A 19189-nucleotide genomic window follows, 5' to 3' on the forward strand; every position below is an offset into this window, starting at 1 on the left:
GGAAATGCCGTCCATACGGGTTTTCCCACCCCCGGTTTTGGATGCCTTTCACAAATAACGTCAGAATACTTGAGTTCTTTTTTATTATATTTTACAACCCCTGCTGTTTATTTTCCTTTCCTAACCCCGTCAATCACCTTTCTTTTTTTTTCTTCTTCTGTTTTTTAAATCCACAATTCACCCTGAATCTTACATTTTCTCCTCTTCTCTTTTCCAGGTTCTTTTGCTTTCTGAGCCCTCCGTAGGGCTCCGTTGCAACAGGTACTCGACTACAACATTAAGCCTGCCGCGTTACTACGTTCTACGTAGTATCGGTTGTAATCTCTTCTTTTCTTTTCTTTCCCCCCTCTCTGTTTAGTTGAAGTTCTTACCTTTTTTTTTTAAATTATTTTTTCTCCCTTCTCCATTTTAATGCTTCCCAAAGGAAGGTTGGTGAGAGAGCTTTGTGTGTGTGTGTGTGTGTGTGTCTTATGCTGGTGTAGGAATGGCTGCCTCACAGCTTATCGCGACCCGCTTTACAGATTTGCTCGCTGAAGGGAATGTTGAAAGTGCCCTCAAGTACATAGCTAATGATGTGGTTTACAACACATGGTTGGGTGTTGTGTACGGAAAGGATAATGTGGAAGTATTTCTGCGCGATAACGTCCGATTTGTTCACCACGGGAGGAATTACAATCGATGGAAACAAGTTCAACACAGTTTGGATGCCTCACTCAAACAGTTCACTGTGAATGATGTTAGCGGCTACGACGAGAGCGCGCTTGACGTTCGGTCGTATTATGATTCAGAGGGATATGACTCGCAGGGATATGCCACATTTGAGCGTGACGGGACAATTGCATCACATGCTAAATTCGCTGTGTTTCATGTAAAGGTGAAGGAGACAGTTGTTTTACGTAACAACAAGGTGGTATTGGTTAATGTGTCGAAGCGAGCATGAGGGTTGTGCGCCCGTTCGTATCTTTTTTCTTTAGCCGTCTCCTTCTACCTTCCTGAGCTGTTTTAAGCGGCATAATTCGCATGTTCTTGCGTGACATATTCGTAAGTGTAAATCTAGTGACTTGGTTTTATTTAACTTCGCTGCTTCTTTCCACTATAACAAAGCTTTATTAATTTCTCTCTTCTTATTTCCTCTTCCTATCCGTTTTGTAAACGCCCTTTACACACATGTAAACGCGCTTCCATTTTTAATTTTTTATTTTTTATTTTTTATTGAAAAAAATATAAACATACCTGTGTTTATATTGCTGTTTATATTTTATATTTTGATACAGTTAAAGATACAAACGACATTGGCAATGCGAGCAAACCCAATTGAGCGAAGAAAAGAAAGGGAGACTGCGCTCTCCGTGCGACAGAGGGAGTTGGAAGAGTTGCGTCAACGGAAAGCACAGCTGGGGGAGGAATTAGGCATGGAACTCAGTGCGTTAGAAAGTGACAATCTTGCAGCGGCCTTTCCTGTTATTCAATATTGTGGTTCGAGGCCAAAAAAGGATGCAAAAAAGATTCCAGTGGAGAGCCTGGGAAGTGTGATGAACCAATTCGAGATTGCCATCAAGGCAATTTCACAGAATAACCGAGATATTGAACAGCAGATTACTGACCTCAATCGCACCATTGGCGTGGAAGCTCAACGCTTTACCAAGTTAAAGCGGCATTCAAAGGAACTTGCAGATGCCACAGGTGTCAGCCTGGACCCCAATGCTGTGCAACACCTCGCTGGTAAATCCCGAGATGGAGAGGACTGCAGTGGTGGTTTAAAGGAACTTGAGGAAACAACTGTGGTGTTGGAGGAACGTAAGGCTCTCGTTGAGAAAGAAATCAGGGCTGCACGCCAGCTTGTAAAAAAGAAGGAGGAGGCTGTTCTTGCAATGAGCAGTGCGCTGGAGTCACGCCAAGAAGAAATTGATCAGTTGAACAGATTGTACAACGATATCCGCGTTGTAGATCGTGATATCAAATGTGAAAAGGAGACACTTCGAGAGATAATCAGTGAGCATGACATTGTGGATACCAAACTTAATGAAGCCATTGAAAGAAATGTATCACGAACTCGTTTACTTATTGAGCAAGGTATTAATGAGATCAAGACAGAAATTGCTGATTCTGTGAGTGTATCGAGGCGTGGACAAGAACGGGTAATGAAGGCTCAAGAGTTCCGCATTGACCAGCTTGAGAAGCGACTTGATTGTATTAATAAGGCTCTGAAAAACAACCACCTCACGCGAGATGTGGAGGCCATTGTTTCTCACAAGTGGGCTGCGGCAGGTGATGCTCTTGTTGCTGCAACACCTGATGAAAGTATGTATGATATTGAGGCAATTATACCACCACAGGAAAGGTGCCATCCTGCTATATATAACCTTCTTCTAACTGAGAAGGAAAGGCTGGCGCGACGCATCAGTTTACTGGGTATCATTGCGAAGGAAAAGAAAGAAGTAATTGACGCTCTTGCGTGTAAAGCCGAAGCATTGGCACGTGAGTGCCAACAAGCCATTCAGGAGCTTGACCACGTGGCCTCTGCTGCTGCATATGAGGAGGAAATGCAGCGTGTTGAGGCTATGGAATACATTCAGAAACAGCGCCTTCACTACAGTGATTTATTCAAGGAAATGTGGAAGCTTAAGACAAAGAATCAGGGTCCACTGTGGAGGGCGTATTAGCAATGAGGAAGAAAAAAACAACAACAAAAGACAACAGTGGCGAAGAAAAGAAGAAAAAAAGAGGGGAAGTAAACAACTTCTGATAGCAGCAATTTGAGCACGTTTTGTAAAAAATGAAAAAAAAAGTGGAGGCTGTGTGGTCCCTTCTTTCTCCTCCTCCTCTTCCCAATTTCATCCCACCGTATTGTTGAAGGGGACAAACGCTTCCGTTCGTGTGTCTTACTACCGTTCTCTTTTTAATATCTTCTTCTATGATTTCTACGCATGCGTGCATTTGTTGGTGTGCTTGCGAGTACGAAGATGAAAAAAAAAAATAAAAGAGGGGAATCTCGTTCCGTCGTTTCTTGCCTGTAATTTGTAATCATCGCTCTTCGGGGCCACCGCTCGCCGATGAAAAGAGGAGGGTAGGAGGTAAATTCCGTAAAAAAAAAAAACAGAGCAGCAGCAGTGAACTAACAAAAGTCAAAGAAGAATTTAAAAAAGAAAACACACAAGCGCGCACACACACACACACACACAGAGAGAGAGAGAGAAACTGAAAAAAAAAATTGAATTGAATTGAATTGAAGGATACGATGTTTAGAAGTGGAGAAGGATGGCGATGCGGTGTAAAAAAAAAATGGATGTTTCTTGTTTTTATCTTCTCTCTGTCCTTTTTTTGTTTTTGTAATCCCCTTCCCCACATTCTCTTTGACACCATCCCACTCTTAGCGGGAGTTGCAAAACTATAGCAAATTAATGCTAATCCAACCCACTTTGGCTTATGTCTTTCGTTTTTGTGACCGGTGCTCTATCTTTCCTTTTGTTTGTAAATTTCTTTTTTTTCTTTTTTCAACTTTTGCCCAATTGCCGTCATTTTTTTTTCCCCTGTTGTGTACGCAACCGTGTGACACAGATTCGTGGTGTTTGGATTTTTCCAAAGATATCACGCAAGGAGAGGGAAGGACGAAGTGAGTCACACGCACAAACGTAAAAAGGGTGGAGTAAAAAAGAAAAAAAAGAAGACAAGAGGAATAATAGGAGAAACACACTTAATTGTGGGGTATAGGTCATTCAGCACCCCACAAGGTAACAGTAATTGACAGTTGACAAAAGAAATAATATTAAAAATAGTAACAATAATAAAAGGCTGTAGGTAAAGTACAAAGGTAGAGGGTGGCAGAAGGAATATTGGTGAGGGGGGACGCAGTTTTCGTGAGTGGGTGTATTGCCGTTTTTGCAGTGATACGCGGTGGGAGGTAACTCATCTTTTTTTTTTCTTTGTTTGTTTGGTTATTACCGTAACTTCCTTCTGCTTAGTTGAGAAAGTCGTGAGCGCGTACTGCCACCCGGGTGAAGGCGGCCCAAAGGTTACTGGGAATGCATTGTAGGACAGCATCTGATGAAGAGGAGCATCTGAGTCTCCACAATGCCGTTGAGGAGGCGGTGCATTTAACGTGGAACAATAACTATGAGAGGGCAAAGGAGATACTTTCTCGTCACAAAGAGAATCATCCTCGCTTTTCCCTAGAATTTGCGAATGTGTTTCTTGTTCAAACTCTCATGAACTCCACCAATGAAACTAGGGAGGTTTTGCTTGACCAACTCAAGGAGGCAGACGCGCTGGCCTCCCGTGCCAAGCATGGTGATTCCATGTTTCGAGTTGGCGAGGTCGCTGGAAACAACGAAAATTTGAGGTTTATCAGCAAGTCCCAGCGACAAAAAAGGAAAAAGGAGTTTGAGCGGCGTCGGAAGGCCGCACAGAAAGCCGGTGAACCTTTCGACGACGCGTGGAAGTTAGAGTGTGACGTTATTTATGCGGAGGCGTTGTTCATGCGGGCTGTTGGGCAGTTAATGATGAACGCCTACTTCCGGGGTGGGATTAACCTTCGAAAAGCGTGGGGTTTATATTATAAGTTGATTCAGCAAGTAGAGGCTGATACAGACGATCGGATTCCAGAAGAATTGAAGATGTGCATCAAGTACGGCACCGGTACCTTCTACACGTTTCTTGCCTTTGTTCCGTCTACTGTGATGAAGGTACTCTCAGTCGTTGGTTTCGTGGCGGATAGGGAGTTGGGCGAGCGGTACCTTGTGGAGGTATTCGAGAGTGATGGAATTCGATCGCCGTTTGCGGCACTCGTGCTATGCACATTTTACTTGTTTTTGCCAACAGGTCTCGGTAAGGTTGAGGAAACACTCGTGAAGGCGAAGCGCATACTTGACAAGATGAACGAGCGGTACGATGCAAATACTTATTTTTATGGTTACTCCAACTTCTACCACAGAAAAAGGGGTGAGATTGAGCAAGCATTGGAAACAATTGAGAAAGCTGAAGCGAACGCAGAGCGTGTTGGGTTGGTTCCTACTTTGGTCCGTTACCTGCGCGCCGACACGCTTTTCATGGATCTGCGTTTTGAAGAAGCAAAGCAGCGTTACACCAGCGTCATTGAGCATCTCAGTGTAACAAAGCAAAGCTTCGCATACACAGGACAGGTGGTTCTCTCCCTTGCGGCTTGCTGTGTCATGCTCGGTGATGATAATACTGCAGTGTCCTGGTTGAAAAAGGTTGGCTCAATGTACAACCCAAAGTCGAAAAATGACGCCAACTCCCCCAAGTTTGCCTCACGTGTGTTGAATAACAACCAACTTCTGCCCCTCTGCGGGGTTTACATGCTATACATTAACCGTGACCTCGCCCACATGAACGTTAATCAGGCTGAACGCGTCCTGATGGAACTCCAACGCGTTACCACTGGGAAAGATATGAGCAGCCCGGAGGCCATGTACATGCACACCCTTTTTGTGGCAGTTATTCAGAAGGGTTGCGGCCGCACTGACGAGGCAGAAGAAGGGATGAAGAAGATATTTGCCAGCGAGAAGAGTATACCAAGGGATTCTATGGTTTTGCCTTACGCGTATTATGAAATGGGTGAGCTGGAGTTCCGACGGGGTCGAATTGAAGAAGCAAAGGGACTCTTTACGAAAGGTCAGTCAATTCCCGGTGATGGAAATGAAACATTGATGAATCGATATCGCATAGCACTAAAACAACTTAAACAAAAGACTAATGAAGGGTAATGGCGGTAACCACATGACATCGGGGGATGCAGGGGGCACATTTGTGCCGCCATCGCGCCGGCAAGCCCCGCGTTGCCATAGTTAGCAGCAACATTTCATTTTCCGAGCACAAACTTTTCGTTTTGTGCTTAAGAGGCTTTTAATATTTATACGGAGCTCTCGCCACCGGCAGACCATTCCTTTCCACGTGTTGCACACGCAGCGGGTATTGCGTTCTGTTGTGTTGTTGTGGTTTCGTGGAGCTGATGCAAGCGGGTTTACCGCCGGTGCGGCGGGCTAATGAAAAGGTGGAAGGCGGACGTGCACAATGAGGATGCGGAAGGTGGTAATTTTAAGGGACATACGTCAAATACCACGCCTCTGGAGGTGGAAAAAATAATTTTACCATCTCAATAACCATTTGGTTATATATAGTTATCTATCTATCTATATAAGTGTCGAAACTTTTTAAAATGATTTTCCTCTTTTATCTTTGACACCGCCACCGCCACCGCCACCCCTTCCTTTTTTTTTCTATTTAGTGCTTTGTAACGGCCCCACTACTGTCACATGCTGAAGCTCTTGTATGTTTTTGTGGTTCCTCTGTTTCCTATTGACATTCTTTTTTTTACATTTCTTTCATCGAGCAACTTGGAGGGGGAGGAGGAGCATGTGATAAGGCACCGGGTGGACTAAACGATATCCATGTGTAGTTGTGTGCTCACCCGCCTCGCCCTGCAGTTTATTATTATTATTATTCAGCACTTCCTCATTTATTATTTTCCTTCATCAGCACTAGCGGTGTCAAGCCCACGTATTTCCAGCATTATCCCTTTGTTTTTTTTTTAATTGTCCCTCTTTTTTTGTTTTTTTTTCACTTTTCACCCTTTTATCGCCCGCTGAGTTCTGTATGTCGGCGCAGTCAATAACTCAGCAGGTAATTTATTGCTGGAGGTGTGTGGTTACCTACTTTTGCTCATTTCCCTCCCGAATCCGTTTTAATTCCATCTATTTGAATTGCTTTTCCGCTTACTTGTGTCTTTTCTTTAACCTTTTGTTATCATTTCTTTGTTGCCCCTCTCTAACTTCTTTGCCTCTCTAATCCTCTAACATTTGATTTGCAAACTACCCATCTGCTCGCGTTGCCACGGTGGGAAGATAACAGAAAGCAAATAGGAAAATAAAATAAAATATAGACACCAAGTAGGGAGAGGGAGGGGGAAAAGAAAAATTAGAAGAAAGCAAAAAAGGATATCTCGAAGAAACAACTTACTATATTGAGAGGGGTGGACCCCAACGAACTCCTTTTATTGATTAATTGGTAGGCAGTCTGTACAAAAGTCCAAGGGATAATACAATAGCAGAAAAATAACAACAATAATAATAATTACAAAAGAACTGACAGTAAAGGTAAAATTTTCCCAGTAGTGTCCGCAGCGAACGGTTCTTCTCCACCCGTTGCCGACAGTTAAGTAGATCTTTTAGTTAAGTGATATATCTATATCTATATCTATATCTATATATCTATATATATATATATTAAGTATAGAGAAGGAGAGCGTTAATAGGGAGAGCAAAGCGCATTACCAAAGACATTGAATTTTTACTCGACATTTAGGGGCAATTGCATTTTTGTTGTTTAACCACTGGTGTTGTTTTATAGTTGTGGTTCTCGCTGTTTTTTGCTTGGAGTCAACAGTCGCGGAGATATCCCCGTGGCGTTTGAAAATATTTGGCGGCGGAAGGACAAACAGGAACTTGACACGTGATATAAGTACATATAGAAACCTCCATTAGCATACCAATCTATAAATTTATCCGTTGACGGCAGTGAAACGTGCCTCGGTATTATTTTAAATAGAGTGCGATCGTTTATTGGTAAGTACATGGACCATGAGGAAGTTCACGCTGGGGCAAGGACGGGGGCTGGAGGGGGTGAAGAGGATGAAATAACGGAGAATATGGAGTCGGGAACTTATGATGGGACGCAGCAGCAAGCGAATTACGATCCCAATGAGCAACTGCAGTATTATTATGATCCCGTTGATGGGAACTACTATTACTATGCACCCCAATATGCAAATGAAGCTGATCCGACTGGAGACGTAAATGAAAATGTTGGTAGGTCTGACAAGCGTGTCACTGCGCAAGAATTGGAGAATTGGGAACCAGTGCGCTACAACTGGTTTTCAGACACTGTTTTGAGCATATTTATGTCACTTGGGTATAAGTTATACCTGTGCATGTTGCTCTATTGCGCCATCATCCTACAATTGATGCTATCACTCAACTGGACATTGCAGGTTCTCTATAGGTTTTACGCACCGCAAAGTGAGGGGGATCCGAGCACGTGGTCACCCGTGTGCTTCTTCACTGTTTTTATCCTTCTTAGTTTTTTCGTCGTCACTGCCCTTTGCACCTCTTGCGATATGCTGCACGGGGCTTGGCGTGCAAAACGCGAGGACATTTACTTTTGGGGAGCTACAACGTGGGCAGGCAAGTCACCCCCTGTCTGGTTACATTTCTTTGTCATCCTCCTCACCACTGGCTTTCCATTTCTTTGGGCTACTGTTGAGGCGGCGGTGGCAAAAGGCAGCTTTACCTACTTTCTATGCATTTATGCTTTCATTGCCGTTGTAACCGTGGAGTTTATGATCGTTGGTTGTTACGTGTGGTTTTACTTCTTGGGGATTCGAGGAAAAATAACAGCAATGAGATTGTACAGGGGCCGCGATGATTTCGAAACATGGGAAAGGGCGTCAAAGTACAGTTACAACAAACAACTGAAAAAGCGATGGTACCATGCTTCAACTCTATTGGAAGAGTACGGCCTAGACGAAAAGACGCTGCGCAGCAATGCGCTTTCATTTACAATCGGCTATGTTCCGCTTTTTGCGGTTTACACGGCGCAGGCGTTTAGCACCAACGTGGACTATCCAGAGATGACCTGGGCCGCAATTTGCACTGTTGCGCTATGTTGCGTGTACTTTTTAGCATGGTTCACTGTGTTCCGTAAAAGGTCACACTGGTCTGTGTACTTCGCTATATTTCTAATTGTAACTTTAGTACTAACTGGTATTATTGCCGCCATTACGTGTAACCTCCCAGGTGCACTCGGGCTTATTATTGTGCTGTTTGTTCTGTCTCAATGTATGCTTGCACGTAAGAGGGAACACACACTCACGCGGGTTGAGCAGCGCACGTTGTTTGGGATGACTGATACAACTGAGCAGGAAGACCCCATTCCCAACCGCCGTGTTGACATGCATTTGTGTTGCTGTGGGGATGTGTTGGCAAACTGTTTCCGCTGTTTAGGGGCAAGAGAGGCTATTGGTTATCGTCACCCGGATGTTGTACGTGTGGAGGAGCAGTACAACCGGGAAAATGTTTCCCTCAGAACTGATCAACGATTACTTATGTGGTGGTGGATATTTGTGATGGCTGTCGTTGCTTCTATTATTGGCATTGGGAATCATATGGCGTATGATTACCGAACAGAGATAGCGGTAGCAAACGGTGTTCCCATTGAAGGGAACAACACTGGGCTGTTTCTATGCCAGATCAGGTACAACAAAAATGGTTCGGCACCTTTGGGTTTGTACGACTTGTCGCTTTTGAGTGCGCTTGCGTACACAGTAGGAGAACCAGGAGAGAGGGATTTCGCTACATGGTTTTCTTTCTTTCCCAACTTTGTGCGCATGTACCCGCGTCAGTTGCCACCAAATTCTACATATGCCACTGATGGAATTGAGATACCCTTTTCGCATTATGTGGACATGACAAGCGACTATCACGTCTTTACTCTCAATTCTAACTCTCGCGGGCTTTCTTTCATGCGAGACGTTGATGAGTGGGGCATCTCCATCACCTTGCAGTTGGCGAAGGTTTTCTCCCCCTTTGTTGGTATGTGGCCGGAAGGTTTCCAGCGTTCTTTTGTGCAGCGGGCCGCATTTTTGCAGAGTTGGTTTCCAGGTGTTGATGTTCTCGGTAGCATCTCCAAATCCATCAGTCAACTGATCGACGATGGCAAGAAGGAGCGTATTCTTCTTGTTGGTGATGGTTTCAACGGTGGCTACGTGAAGTTATTGTCGACCATTCATGGAGTGCCGTTTGTTGCATTAAATGCTCCAGGTATAGGTCAAAAGGCTGCTTTGGGAACGGAGGGTACACAGGTGTTGTCACCCCGTTCACTTCTGTCTTACGTGGATTCAATTGAGGACACCACACACACCATTTATATTCCTTGTGACTCCCGTCTTTCTTTGGTCCGGTGCAGTAAAATTGAAGCCACTGTTAACACCTTACGGGGACTGTGCGGTGATGTTCACGGAAGGATGCTGCACTAAGGACCCGCATGCGGCCGTACCGTTTACGTCTCGTTTGTTCTTTCTCACGTTTTTGTTTTTTAGGTTCTCCCTATTATCTACCCATCGCTTTTGTTTTTTTTTCCTTATCGTTTCTCTCTTCTCTGTAATTACAGATTTACGCTCCACTTTCGTATTTTTGTTATTTATTTCTACTATTTATTGTTATCATTATTGACATTATTATTAATTTATATTTACTTAGTATGTCTGTGAGGAGAAAAGTTAGCCCATTTTTTGTGCATTTTTTTTTTACTGACTGTTCGCTACCGTGGTGTCATTAGGGATTCCGCAGCGCCTTTCTTTGTTCATTCATTCATCCCTTTGATGATGTTCTTGTCGGTTTCGTTCTTTATAGACAAGAATTCGGAAATTTAGGGCTCCTTATGCTCTCTCGTTATAGAAGACCTCATTATTTGTGCGAGTTCGCTGTTTTTTTTTCTTTCCCCCTAGTTGGGCACCCTCAGTTTCATGCTCACTGCGCAGCTATCTATTTTTTTTTTTTAATCAAGCTTAGGGATATGTGTGTATTTGTATGTAGGCACATGAAACTGTGGTTACCCTCCCACGCTCATCTCTCCCTCTTTTAGTTTCTCCACCAAATAAATCAGTTTCTCATGTATCGCGGTAATAGATGTTTTATATTTGTTTCTGTGTTTTGTGTTTTTTCATAATTTTCTATATATATATATATTGTCCCGTCGTTCCGTCTCTACCCTTTCATCTGCTTTTTTTTTAAAATTCTCTCCACCTTTCTTTGCACTTTAGAGTGATTTGTAATTGGAGGCAAAGCTGAAGAAAGGGGCAATGATTCGACGGACATTAGTGACGTCAGTACGGTACACACGAAAGTTTGCAGCGGCTGCTACTCGACCGAGCGCCAACATCGCGCAGAAAGTTTCCAAAGTTAATGGCGCAACAGGTGCTGACGGCGACTCGATTGTCGACAAGTTGTTTGTGTTGGGTTGCGTGAGTGCCGTTTCAGCATGGGCCGTTTTTGGACCCGCTGTCCAATCACACCACTAAACTTATGGTGGAATGTAGGAATGTAATTAATTAGCACAGCTTCCTCTGGCTTGTTACTGCTATCAATGATTTACGATTTATATGTCTGCCTTTTTGTGGCTGTTATCGTTTTATCACAACTTTTTCTTAGGAAATCTTCTCTTTATACATGCCAGATGCGTGCATGTGACATGTGGAACGGGTAGAGGAGAAATGGGAGTATGGATTATAGGTTTTTTTCCCGTTTCTATAACTTTCTAGGTTGGTGGGAATTCCTTCCACCAAGTTTCAAACCGTCTCATAACTCTCTCCCCTTCCTTTGCCTATGGCTAAGTCACATTAACTACTTACATGGCAATGCTGTGCCTACAGTTTAACCCATTATCGTTGATGTTATCGTGGGTTCGATACAGGAGAAACCCCATGTAAATATATTTATATATCCTTCTCTGTCCGCTCGTTTCCTTTTCTGTTTTTTTTTTTTTGCTCCGCGCATGCGTGTGTTTGGTGGTGGAAACCAAAATAAAAAAACAAAAAAACACAAAAAGTATTGATTCTCCTGTTGCAGGTGGGATAGACAACTGTAGGAACGCGGCACCTATGTTTAACGTAAGAACGCCGATGTCGCGCGATGGGCGAGTTCATGGAAGATGCTCGCCTGTGCTTGAGCTTTCATCTCCCCACGGGTATACTCCTTCGCTTCAGGAACGGGTATCGCCAACGGTTGCTCCAACCCCGTGTTTCCGCAGCGAGGGGTGCCGATCCCCAGCAGTTCAGGGATTCAGACCACCTCCTCCGATTATTAGTGTGGGGCAACTAATTTATCCGACAGACCGCGACTCACCCGCGACTCCTGGACTAAACACTGCCATTCCCTCCTCTCCATCACCATTGGCTGAAGCACGTTTTGGGATTGCGAGCGCAGGGCACACCCACCGGCCCTCCGGTATCGCTCCCGTGGCGCGTAAACTATCGACACCGTGTGCAAACCCTGTTGCCGAGGCAAAGCCAGTGGCGCGGCCCTTGTTTAGTAGTGATTGTGGTCGCATCGTGGAGCACCGCGACCCAACAACACATGAGGTTATCTCAAGTTATCGCTGTCGCATGCTGCTGGGCGCAGGTGGTTTCGCACAGGTGTTTGAATTTGAAGAGGTGTCTACAGGTATCAGTTACGCTTGCAAGGTGGTGGAGAGGAAGAACCTAGCGCGTGGCGGGTCTTCGGCGAGATTTCGCATGGAGGTTGATATACACAGCAGGATGAATCACCCTAATATACTTCGCTTCATAAAGTCATTTCAAGATGAATTTTACCATTATATAATACTTGAACAATGCAGCCAGGAGAGTTTAATGGATCTTTCAAAGAAGCGCGGTGCTTTCAACTGTCAGGAGATACAGTACATCATGCGACAGATTGTGTCTGCGGTAGAGTATATGCACAACAGCATGATTATTCACAGGGACCTGAAGTTGGGGAACGTCTTGATTGACTTCGAAGGGAATATGAAGCTCGGGGACTTTGGCTTTGCTAGCGAGTTCACTTCGCCGTTTGAAAAGAAAACAACGGTGTGCGGAACGCCAAACTATTTGGCTCCGGAAGTTCTCGCATGCAAATCAACTGGTGTGGGATATGGGTTGGAAGCGGATATCTGGAGCTTAGGGGTGCTTCTTTATGCCCTTGTCGTTGGGAAGCCGCCATTTGAAGCAAAAGATATCAGCGCCACATATCACAGAATTCGAAAAGTGGATTACTCTTTTCCGGAAGGTATATCGATTCCGGAACCTTGCAAAGACCTTATTCAGTGGATGCTCCAGGGCGACCCGCAGAAGCGACCGGTTCCGGTGCAAATATTGGCGCACAGTTTTCTGTGTTTGCCTCTTCCGCCACGCACAGCGCCAAAGTCTCTTGTGCCTGTTGACGGGCAGGTGGGGAGGTCCCGAAGTGAAAGGTGTGGATCTCGTCGGATCTCGCCTCCACCCGTGCAGGCACCTGCAACCCGCTGCAGTAGTGGGGTCGACGGGCGTGCGGACCGCTTCGCCTTGACGCAAAACCGTATGGGTCCAACCGACTGCGAGGATCGGGCAGTGCTCCAAGAGGCTGCGGGAGTAGAGAGGTGTGGGGACGAAGCTGCGTCTGCAACTGCAGGTGGCACATTGACCACTGAGAAAAGGAACACAATTAAGCCTCCACCGCCTACTGCAATGCTTCAGAGTTGCGTGTCTTGTAGCAAGTACGGGTTTGGGTTTCTTACCCTTCAGAATGGCTGCCGGTATCCGGAGGCTTTCCTGAATGATAAAACCAAATTGGTTTTCGATCGCAACACGGATACTGTACTCTATTACGACCGGTCGCGGCTTCAGGCAGTGACGAGAGAGTCCAGGAACCATAGTCCACTCCTCAGCGAAGATTTGGCCAAAAGGGGGTTCTGTGACGAATTGGTTGTTTTTCGCAACGCTTCCCGCACTCTGGTGCGTCGGAGTGAAAACAAGGACGACGGCGACCGCATGGAGGCTGCAGCAGCAAAGAAACTTGCCGTAATAAAGTTTTTTCTACCATGTCTAGAGTGCGGCACAAGGGACAAGCGAATGACGGTCCTAACGTGTGCCCTTAGGGGCTGGTCCCCTTCTTGGGGGGCGGAACTGTTTGCTCCTTGTCGAACGGGTGGCGAGCGACCTGACGTCGTTTACGTAAAGGACGCAGTTGCTGGGACCCTACATGAGCTAACTAATGAGCATCAGGATGTTGACATGACACTTCTCGCTGCTCGCATGTCCGACTACTCCTTTCACGTTTCCATGCGTTGTGATGCGGCCCAACAATCCCTACACCGTCCTATATATGATGGCGGGGAAGCTAATGTCACGGAGCAACAATGGAGTTTTGATGTTTTGGTGTACTCCGGTTTCCATGCGCTTATGGCATTCGAGGATAGAGGTACACGCTTCGCTATGTCCTTTGAGGATCTACGAAATCACACAGAGGCAACGATGGGTGGGAAGGTGTACTTTGCCGCTGGGTCTACTGTTTGCAGCAAGCACATAACGATACCAACACCAACACTACAGGCAATAGGTGTGCTACTCCGAAGAGTTCGCTGCTGTGCAAATATTGTGGAGTGCTTTTAACGTATGTGTTTGTAATTACACTTGTCCCCAAAAAGAATAGGTTTCAGCACAAGTCTGTTGGTTTGCCTGTGCACGTGTGTTGGGGAGGGAGGGGGGAGAGGGTGATAACTTAATGTGAAGGAGAGAGGATCGGAAAATAGGAGGAAAAACAAGTTTAGGTGTGTGGAAAAGCACCGAAGGGAGTGCCGTTATATATAGAGAGAGGAATGGCGTGCGGACTTACTTTCGAATGCCGATTCTTCAGTAATTTGTTCAGAGCCAACACCCAAGTTTCAGATGTGTTACCATTGCAATGCATGGAGACACCTCTCATCCCCTCTCATTCTCTCTCTCTCTCATCCCCCGTTTGTTATCATATTATTTTTGTCAGGATTCTGGCCTTCACTTTCCTTTTTGTTATTATTTTTTGTCTTTTATTTTTCTGTTTTTAATCATTACGTGATTCATAGAACACCATATTATGCCTTGCAGATAGAGATCGACTGACACTCCCTCGTGGGCTTGTGAAGCATTTGATACGGTTTTTACTTTCCTTGTTTATAAATGTTGACCAACACTTCCTGCAGCGGTGGGTGGTGGCAGGCAGTGTGCAACCCCTGTTCGTGTGTATGACGGCGGTCTGCTGTCGAAATAAATACATTAATACTCTTATGCAACGTTAAAACCATTTGTGTTTCGGCTGTTTGTTCAATTTCAGGCACCTGCGATATTTTGGTTTTTGGAGTTAGTCATTTTCTTTCTCTCCTCTTTCTTTTTCGGATATATTGTATCGTGTTTGTGTATGTGTGTGTGTGTGTGCCTGCACCTGGTAACTTACATTCGCCATGACCTAGAAGAGTATTAAGAAAAGGCTGGGAGAAGAGATAAAAAGAAAAAAAAAGTATAATACCAGCAGTGGAAGAGGAGGAGGAGTTCCACATTTAGCCAGCAGAGGTACCAATTCAGTAACTCTTTGTGTGTGTGTGTGTGTCTGTTTGGGAGGGGTATGCCGTTTTTGGCGTCGACGACTAAACCCCCGACAGCAGTCAGTGGTGCGGTGACAGGAAATTTCTTGGGGGATGGGGAGAAACTTGTTCTCCTTAATCGGTTAAACATTGTTTCGCTATTCAGGGCAGATGATCACTCTTTTGAGCACGTAGCCGATTTTAGCTTGTTCGCTTCTCTAAGATTTGTCGAGAGCCTTCCGCTTTTCGACAATAGAGGCTGTGGTCGGCATGTTGTGTTTTTCCTCTCCGTCAAGCAGGAGGTGTCAGTCGTAGCGTTCGAGCGGCGCAACAATGGGCTCATTGGTATGGTGACTCTATTCCACGGTGATGTGGAGACGTACTTCCATCAGGGGAAGATTAACGACGCTTCTCTGTGTTGCTCCGGAGTCTATCGATCGACCACTGGTAATTTACTGCCAATTGTGATCTTCTCCATTTACCGTGGCGGAGTGATTGGATTTGACGTTGCTGCCGCCATATCTGGTTACAGCCGAGACTCGAAGACGGCGGCCGCGGCGCTCAACGCCCTTTTCCCATCAGATTACGTACAGGGCGTGTTGAGGAAGACGAAACGACGCTCCAATTTTGCCCATGGAAATTTTGCTGCTGCCGAAATAGATGTTAGGAGTATTGCGTTAGACCACAGGGATGGTATTGATGGCGCGGTGTCTCTGCTCGTGCTCTATGCGGACTTGACCGGAAAGACACACGTCAGCGAGTACTTGGTTAACTTTTGGAGAAATGCTGATCAGCGTCGGGTACCTAAAACACAGGGCCGATCGCGGATCCCAGAGGCCTTGAATATACTTCCTGGAGGTGACATAATTCAGAGGAAAGGGCTTCTATCAACAAGTGTGGAGACAAATGCATGCCTACTGCACGTGGTTCCCGATGGTTTTTTCATTCTTGGACCACAGCTTCTGACCTTTTGCCCTTGGAAGTCATCTGGTGTTCAATCCGGCTCTTCGAAGAATGTGACGACGCTTGAGGTTCCCCGTCTTGGCGCATATGTTGAACCGGTGTGTTGTGCTACCCTTCCTGGTCAGGAGTTACTTATTTTGTTCGAAGATGGGAGTTATCTTAAGGTCTCGGTAAAGGATGATTGTGAGGGATTAAATTCAGGGAAAAGTATGTTAAGTCAATCTTCGGGGGCGCCTTTACGTACCATACCGAAGTGTGTAGCGGTTGTGGGAGAGTGCTGCGTTGTTGGTTCGCACATGGACCACACTCTCTGGATGCGTTGGCTCACAGGTGAGAGCGGGGTTTTGGTCTACAACTGTGGGCCTGTATTTGATGTCACAGTGGCTGCGGATGGGTCTCGCACCAGTGTGATTGCGGGCACTGGTGTTGGGTTGAACGGTGGTTTGAGTTTCGTGCGCTCTGCAGTAAGCGTGCGACAAGACATACGTGTTACCGGTTTGCAGAATGTGAGGCAAATTAGCGTCTCTGAAGATACTATTATTTTTTCACTTCCCGGATATAGCCGAGTTTGTCGCTACTGTGTGGGGGAGACGATGGTGCTGGAAGAAATCCACAATACGTTTTTTGGGACAGAAGAGACGTTACTTCTCGAATACAACAATGAACGAAATGTTTTCCTCCAGGTGACTACTGCCGGTCTTCGGAATGTGTGGCCTGATCGTGGCGAATATGTCATTAGGGTAAGTAATAATGATATTGGTCACGCCCATGCAAGCGAAGGGCTGCTTGTTTTCTCGAACCCTGCGAACTTATACGTGTTTTGTATGAAAACACTGACTCCGGTAGCTACTCTCTGCCTTGCAGAAGCGATCTCATGTCTTTTGGTTTTTTCGTCAAACAGTCTTTTGGTCGGTACGTGGGGTTCATGCGCCGTACATCTTTACGAGTTGCATGACGGGATGATTCAGTCGAAGGTCATTTTGCAGTGTTCTGCCACGCCGTGCTCCATGTGTGTAGTATTTCGCAGCGGAGGACACCGCCTTCTTGTGGGTTTGCATAACGGTTACGTTGCTGATGTTCCTATCAGTGGTGCAAACGTGTATGGGGAAATGGTGGAGACGATGCTAACTACACAGCCCGTGCGACTATTTAATTTAGAGAGTCATGCCGCCGTTTTGTGCCTAGGAGAGATTCCACTTATTCTTATCGTTACCAACACCGGCTTCCAGTTAACAGGAATTGATTTCCGTGACGTTTCTGCGTGCGCAATCATGCCGAAAATGCGGTCGCCGTCCAGGTACATATTCTTTTCCAAGAGTGAGTGTGCGCTCATTTTAGGAAGCATCACTAGTGTACAGAAACTAAACACGGATTACGTTGGTTTGAAGGCGACGGCAACATGTGTCAAGTACATGCCCTGGTGGAATATCCTCGTTTTGTCCATACGCCGAATTGAAAAAGACCAGGTAGTGTCCACGATGGGGCATGAGGTTTCGAATCTGTCAGTTTTGCTTGATGAGCCTAACTCATTTGAGCTGCTCGAAAATGAACGGTGTGCGTTTATCGATTGTGTCGCACTTGGGCAGGCGAATGAATGGGGTTCTTGCGGTGAGGTGGCAAGTGATGCGGGTGTTGTGCTTATTGGTACGACATTTGTTTTTCCAGACGAGCAACTCTCTCGGTCGAGCAGGTTCATGTGGTGCACTGTCGAAGTAGCTAAGTTAAGAACAGAGAAAACGCTTCTGCGACTGCAAGGGAGCAAAGATGTAGAAGGGGCGCTGCAGTGTTGTTGTATCGTGCCCAACTATGCGGGTCGGGTTGCATTAGGCATAGGTGGTTGTGTGGTGCTCTACAGCTGGAATGCGGCGGATGCCACGTTTGTAGCTGAGGAGACGATTCAAATTGGAACGCTCATAGTCCGTCTTATACCAGTGATGCAGAAGGAAGTGTCGTACATTGTCGCGTCAGACGCACGGCATAGCTGTTTTTTTGTCCGGATAGATACCATACAGGGGAGCCTCAACATTGTAGCCAGGGATCCTGAACTGCGCGGTGTTATGGACTGCGCCATACTCCAGTACGAATCTCGCCACGATGTGTGCCTTGGGGATGATTTATTCAATTTTTTTTGTGTCTCTCACGTTGAGCCACTTGCAAATTCCTCAGGAGTGTCAGCACCTGCGATGCCCACCAAAAAGCTTCAGACATCTGCACAGTATCACATGGGCGACTTGATAACTGTAATGCACCAGGGTAGTTTTGCCCCTTGTTCAGTTCTAAATGATGTTGTGCCTATACCTGCAACCCTCGTGCGAGGCGTGTGTGGGCCTCAAATTGTGTATGGAACCTCTCATGGGGCTTTCGGTGCAATAACGCCCATTTCCAGTGAAACATTTATCCTTCTGAAAGGACTCGAGGTTTCTGTCGCCAGCGTCGTTCCTCCGCTTGGTGGGTTTACTCATGCCTCTTTCCGCGAGGTGCTCCGCGTTGGACAGGAACGTGGCGCCAGCAGGAACGCTTCCTTTCAGGTGACCAACCCTCAGGCCACCGAACTGTTTAATCGGCGCCGCCGCCGTTGTGTTCCGCGCGGTGTGTGCTGCGGCGATGTGGTGGAAATGTTTCTGACGCTAAGCGGTGGGGATCAGCTGCGGGTTGTTCAGGAGGCTAACCAACATGTTAGGCGGTGGTTTGCATATGCTTGGCCGACTCTAGAAGAGTATGCCATGTCAGATTTAGACGATTTTTCGTCTAACCAGGGGGATGAGCTTGCGCCAGACCGCATTGTTGATGCCGAGATAAATTCCCTTCTATTGAGGCAGGCCCTGCCTACGCTGTCACTCACAGTTGAGGCCGTGACTGCGTTTATACAAACCATCCAAAGAATTCACTAGTGGAGAGTTGTTTGACATTTCGAGTGTGCAGAGAACAAAAGTCTACTCGTGTGCCGATGTGTGCGGGTGTGGGTCACAGCGGTTGGATAGGTGCGTAATATGTGCTTACATACGAGTCGCACAAATCGGCATTTGGATTCTGTTGTTTGTTGGAAATTCCTTACACCTTACAAAATGGATGATTGAGAGTTTTG

The 19189-nt window shown here is 46.0% G+C and overlaps 6 protein-coding genes across 6 annotated transcripts; all 6 read left to right on the top strand.

Annotated features, from left to right (window-relative positions):
- Positions 1 to 484: 484 nt before the first annotated feature.
- Positions 485 to 940, top strand: TbgDal_VI4860 (hypothetical protein, conserved; the record flags this gene model as incomplete). The annotated part of the gene is made up of 1 exon (XM_011775991.1): positions 485 to 940. The coding sequence occupies one exon, from the start codon at positions 485 to 487 to the stop codon at positions 938 to 940; it is 456 nt and encodes a 151-aa protein (XP_011774293.1).
- A 358-nt stretch (positions 941 to 1298) lies between these two features.
- Positions 1299 to 2663, top strand: TbgDal_VI4870 (hypothetical protein, conserved; the record flags this gene model as incomplete). Its single annotated transcript, XM_011775992.1, has 1 exon — positions 1299 to 2663. One exon carries the CDS (start codon positions 1299 to 1301, stop codon positions 2661 to 2663), a length of 1365 nt encoding a protein of 454 aa, XP_011774294.1.
- A 1359-nt stretch (positions 2664 to 4022) lies between these two features.
- TbgDal_VI4880 (hypothetical protein, conserved) lies at positions 4023 to 5723 on the top strand (the record flags this gene model as incomplete). Its single annotated transcript, XM_011775993.1, has 1 exon — positions 4023 to 5723. One exon carries the CDS (start codon positions 4023 to 4025, stop codon positions 5721 to 5723), a length of 1701 nt encoding a protein of 566 aa, XP_011774295.1.
- A 1865-nt stretch (positions 5724 to 7588) lies between these two features.
- TbgDal_VI4890 (hypothetical protein, conserved) lies at positions 7589 to 10048 on the top strand (the record flags this gene model as incomplete). Its single annotated transcript, XM_011775994.1, has 1 exon — positions 7589 to 10048. One exon carries the CDS (start codon positions 7589 to 7591, stop codon positions 10046 to 10048), a length of 2460 nt encoding a protein of 819 aa, XP_011774296.1.
- A 1623-nt stretch (positions 10049 to 11671) lies between these two features.
- TbgDal_VI4900 (serine/threonine-protein kinase, putative) lies at positions 11672 to 14197 on the top strand (the record flags this gene model as incomplete). Its single annotated transcript, XM_011775995.1, has 1 exon — positions 11672 to 14197. The coding sequence occupies one exon, from the start codon at positions 11672 to 11674 to the stop codon at positions 14195 to 14197; it is 2526 nt and encodes an 841-aa protein (XP_011774297.1).
- A 985-nt stretch (positions 14198 to 15182) lies between these two features.
- Positions 15183 to 18995, top strand: TbgDal_VI4910 (damage-specific DNA binding protein, putative; the record flags this gene model as incomplete). Its single annotated transcript, XM_011775996.1, has 1 exon — positions 15183 to 18995. The coding sequence occupies one exon, from the start codon at positions 15183 to 15185 to the stop codon at positions 18993 to 18995; it is 3813 nt and encodes a 1270-aa protein (XP_011774298.1).
- Between the last annotated feature and the right edge of the window lie 194 nt (positions 18996 to 19189).

The sequence above is a fragment of the Trypanosoma brucei genome, chromosome 6 (assembly GCF_000210295.1).
Source record: "Trypanosoma brucei gambiense DAL972 chromosome 6, complete sequence".
Lineage (NCBI taxonomy): Eukaryota > Euglenozoa > Kinetoplastea > Trypanosomatida > Trypanosomatidae > Trypanosoma > Trypanosoma brucei.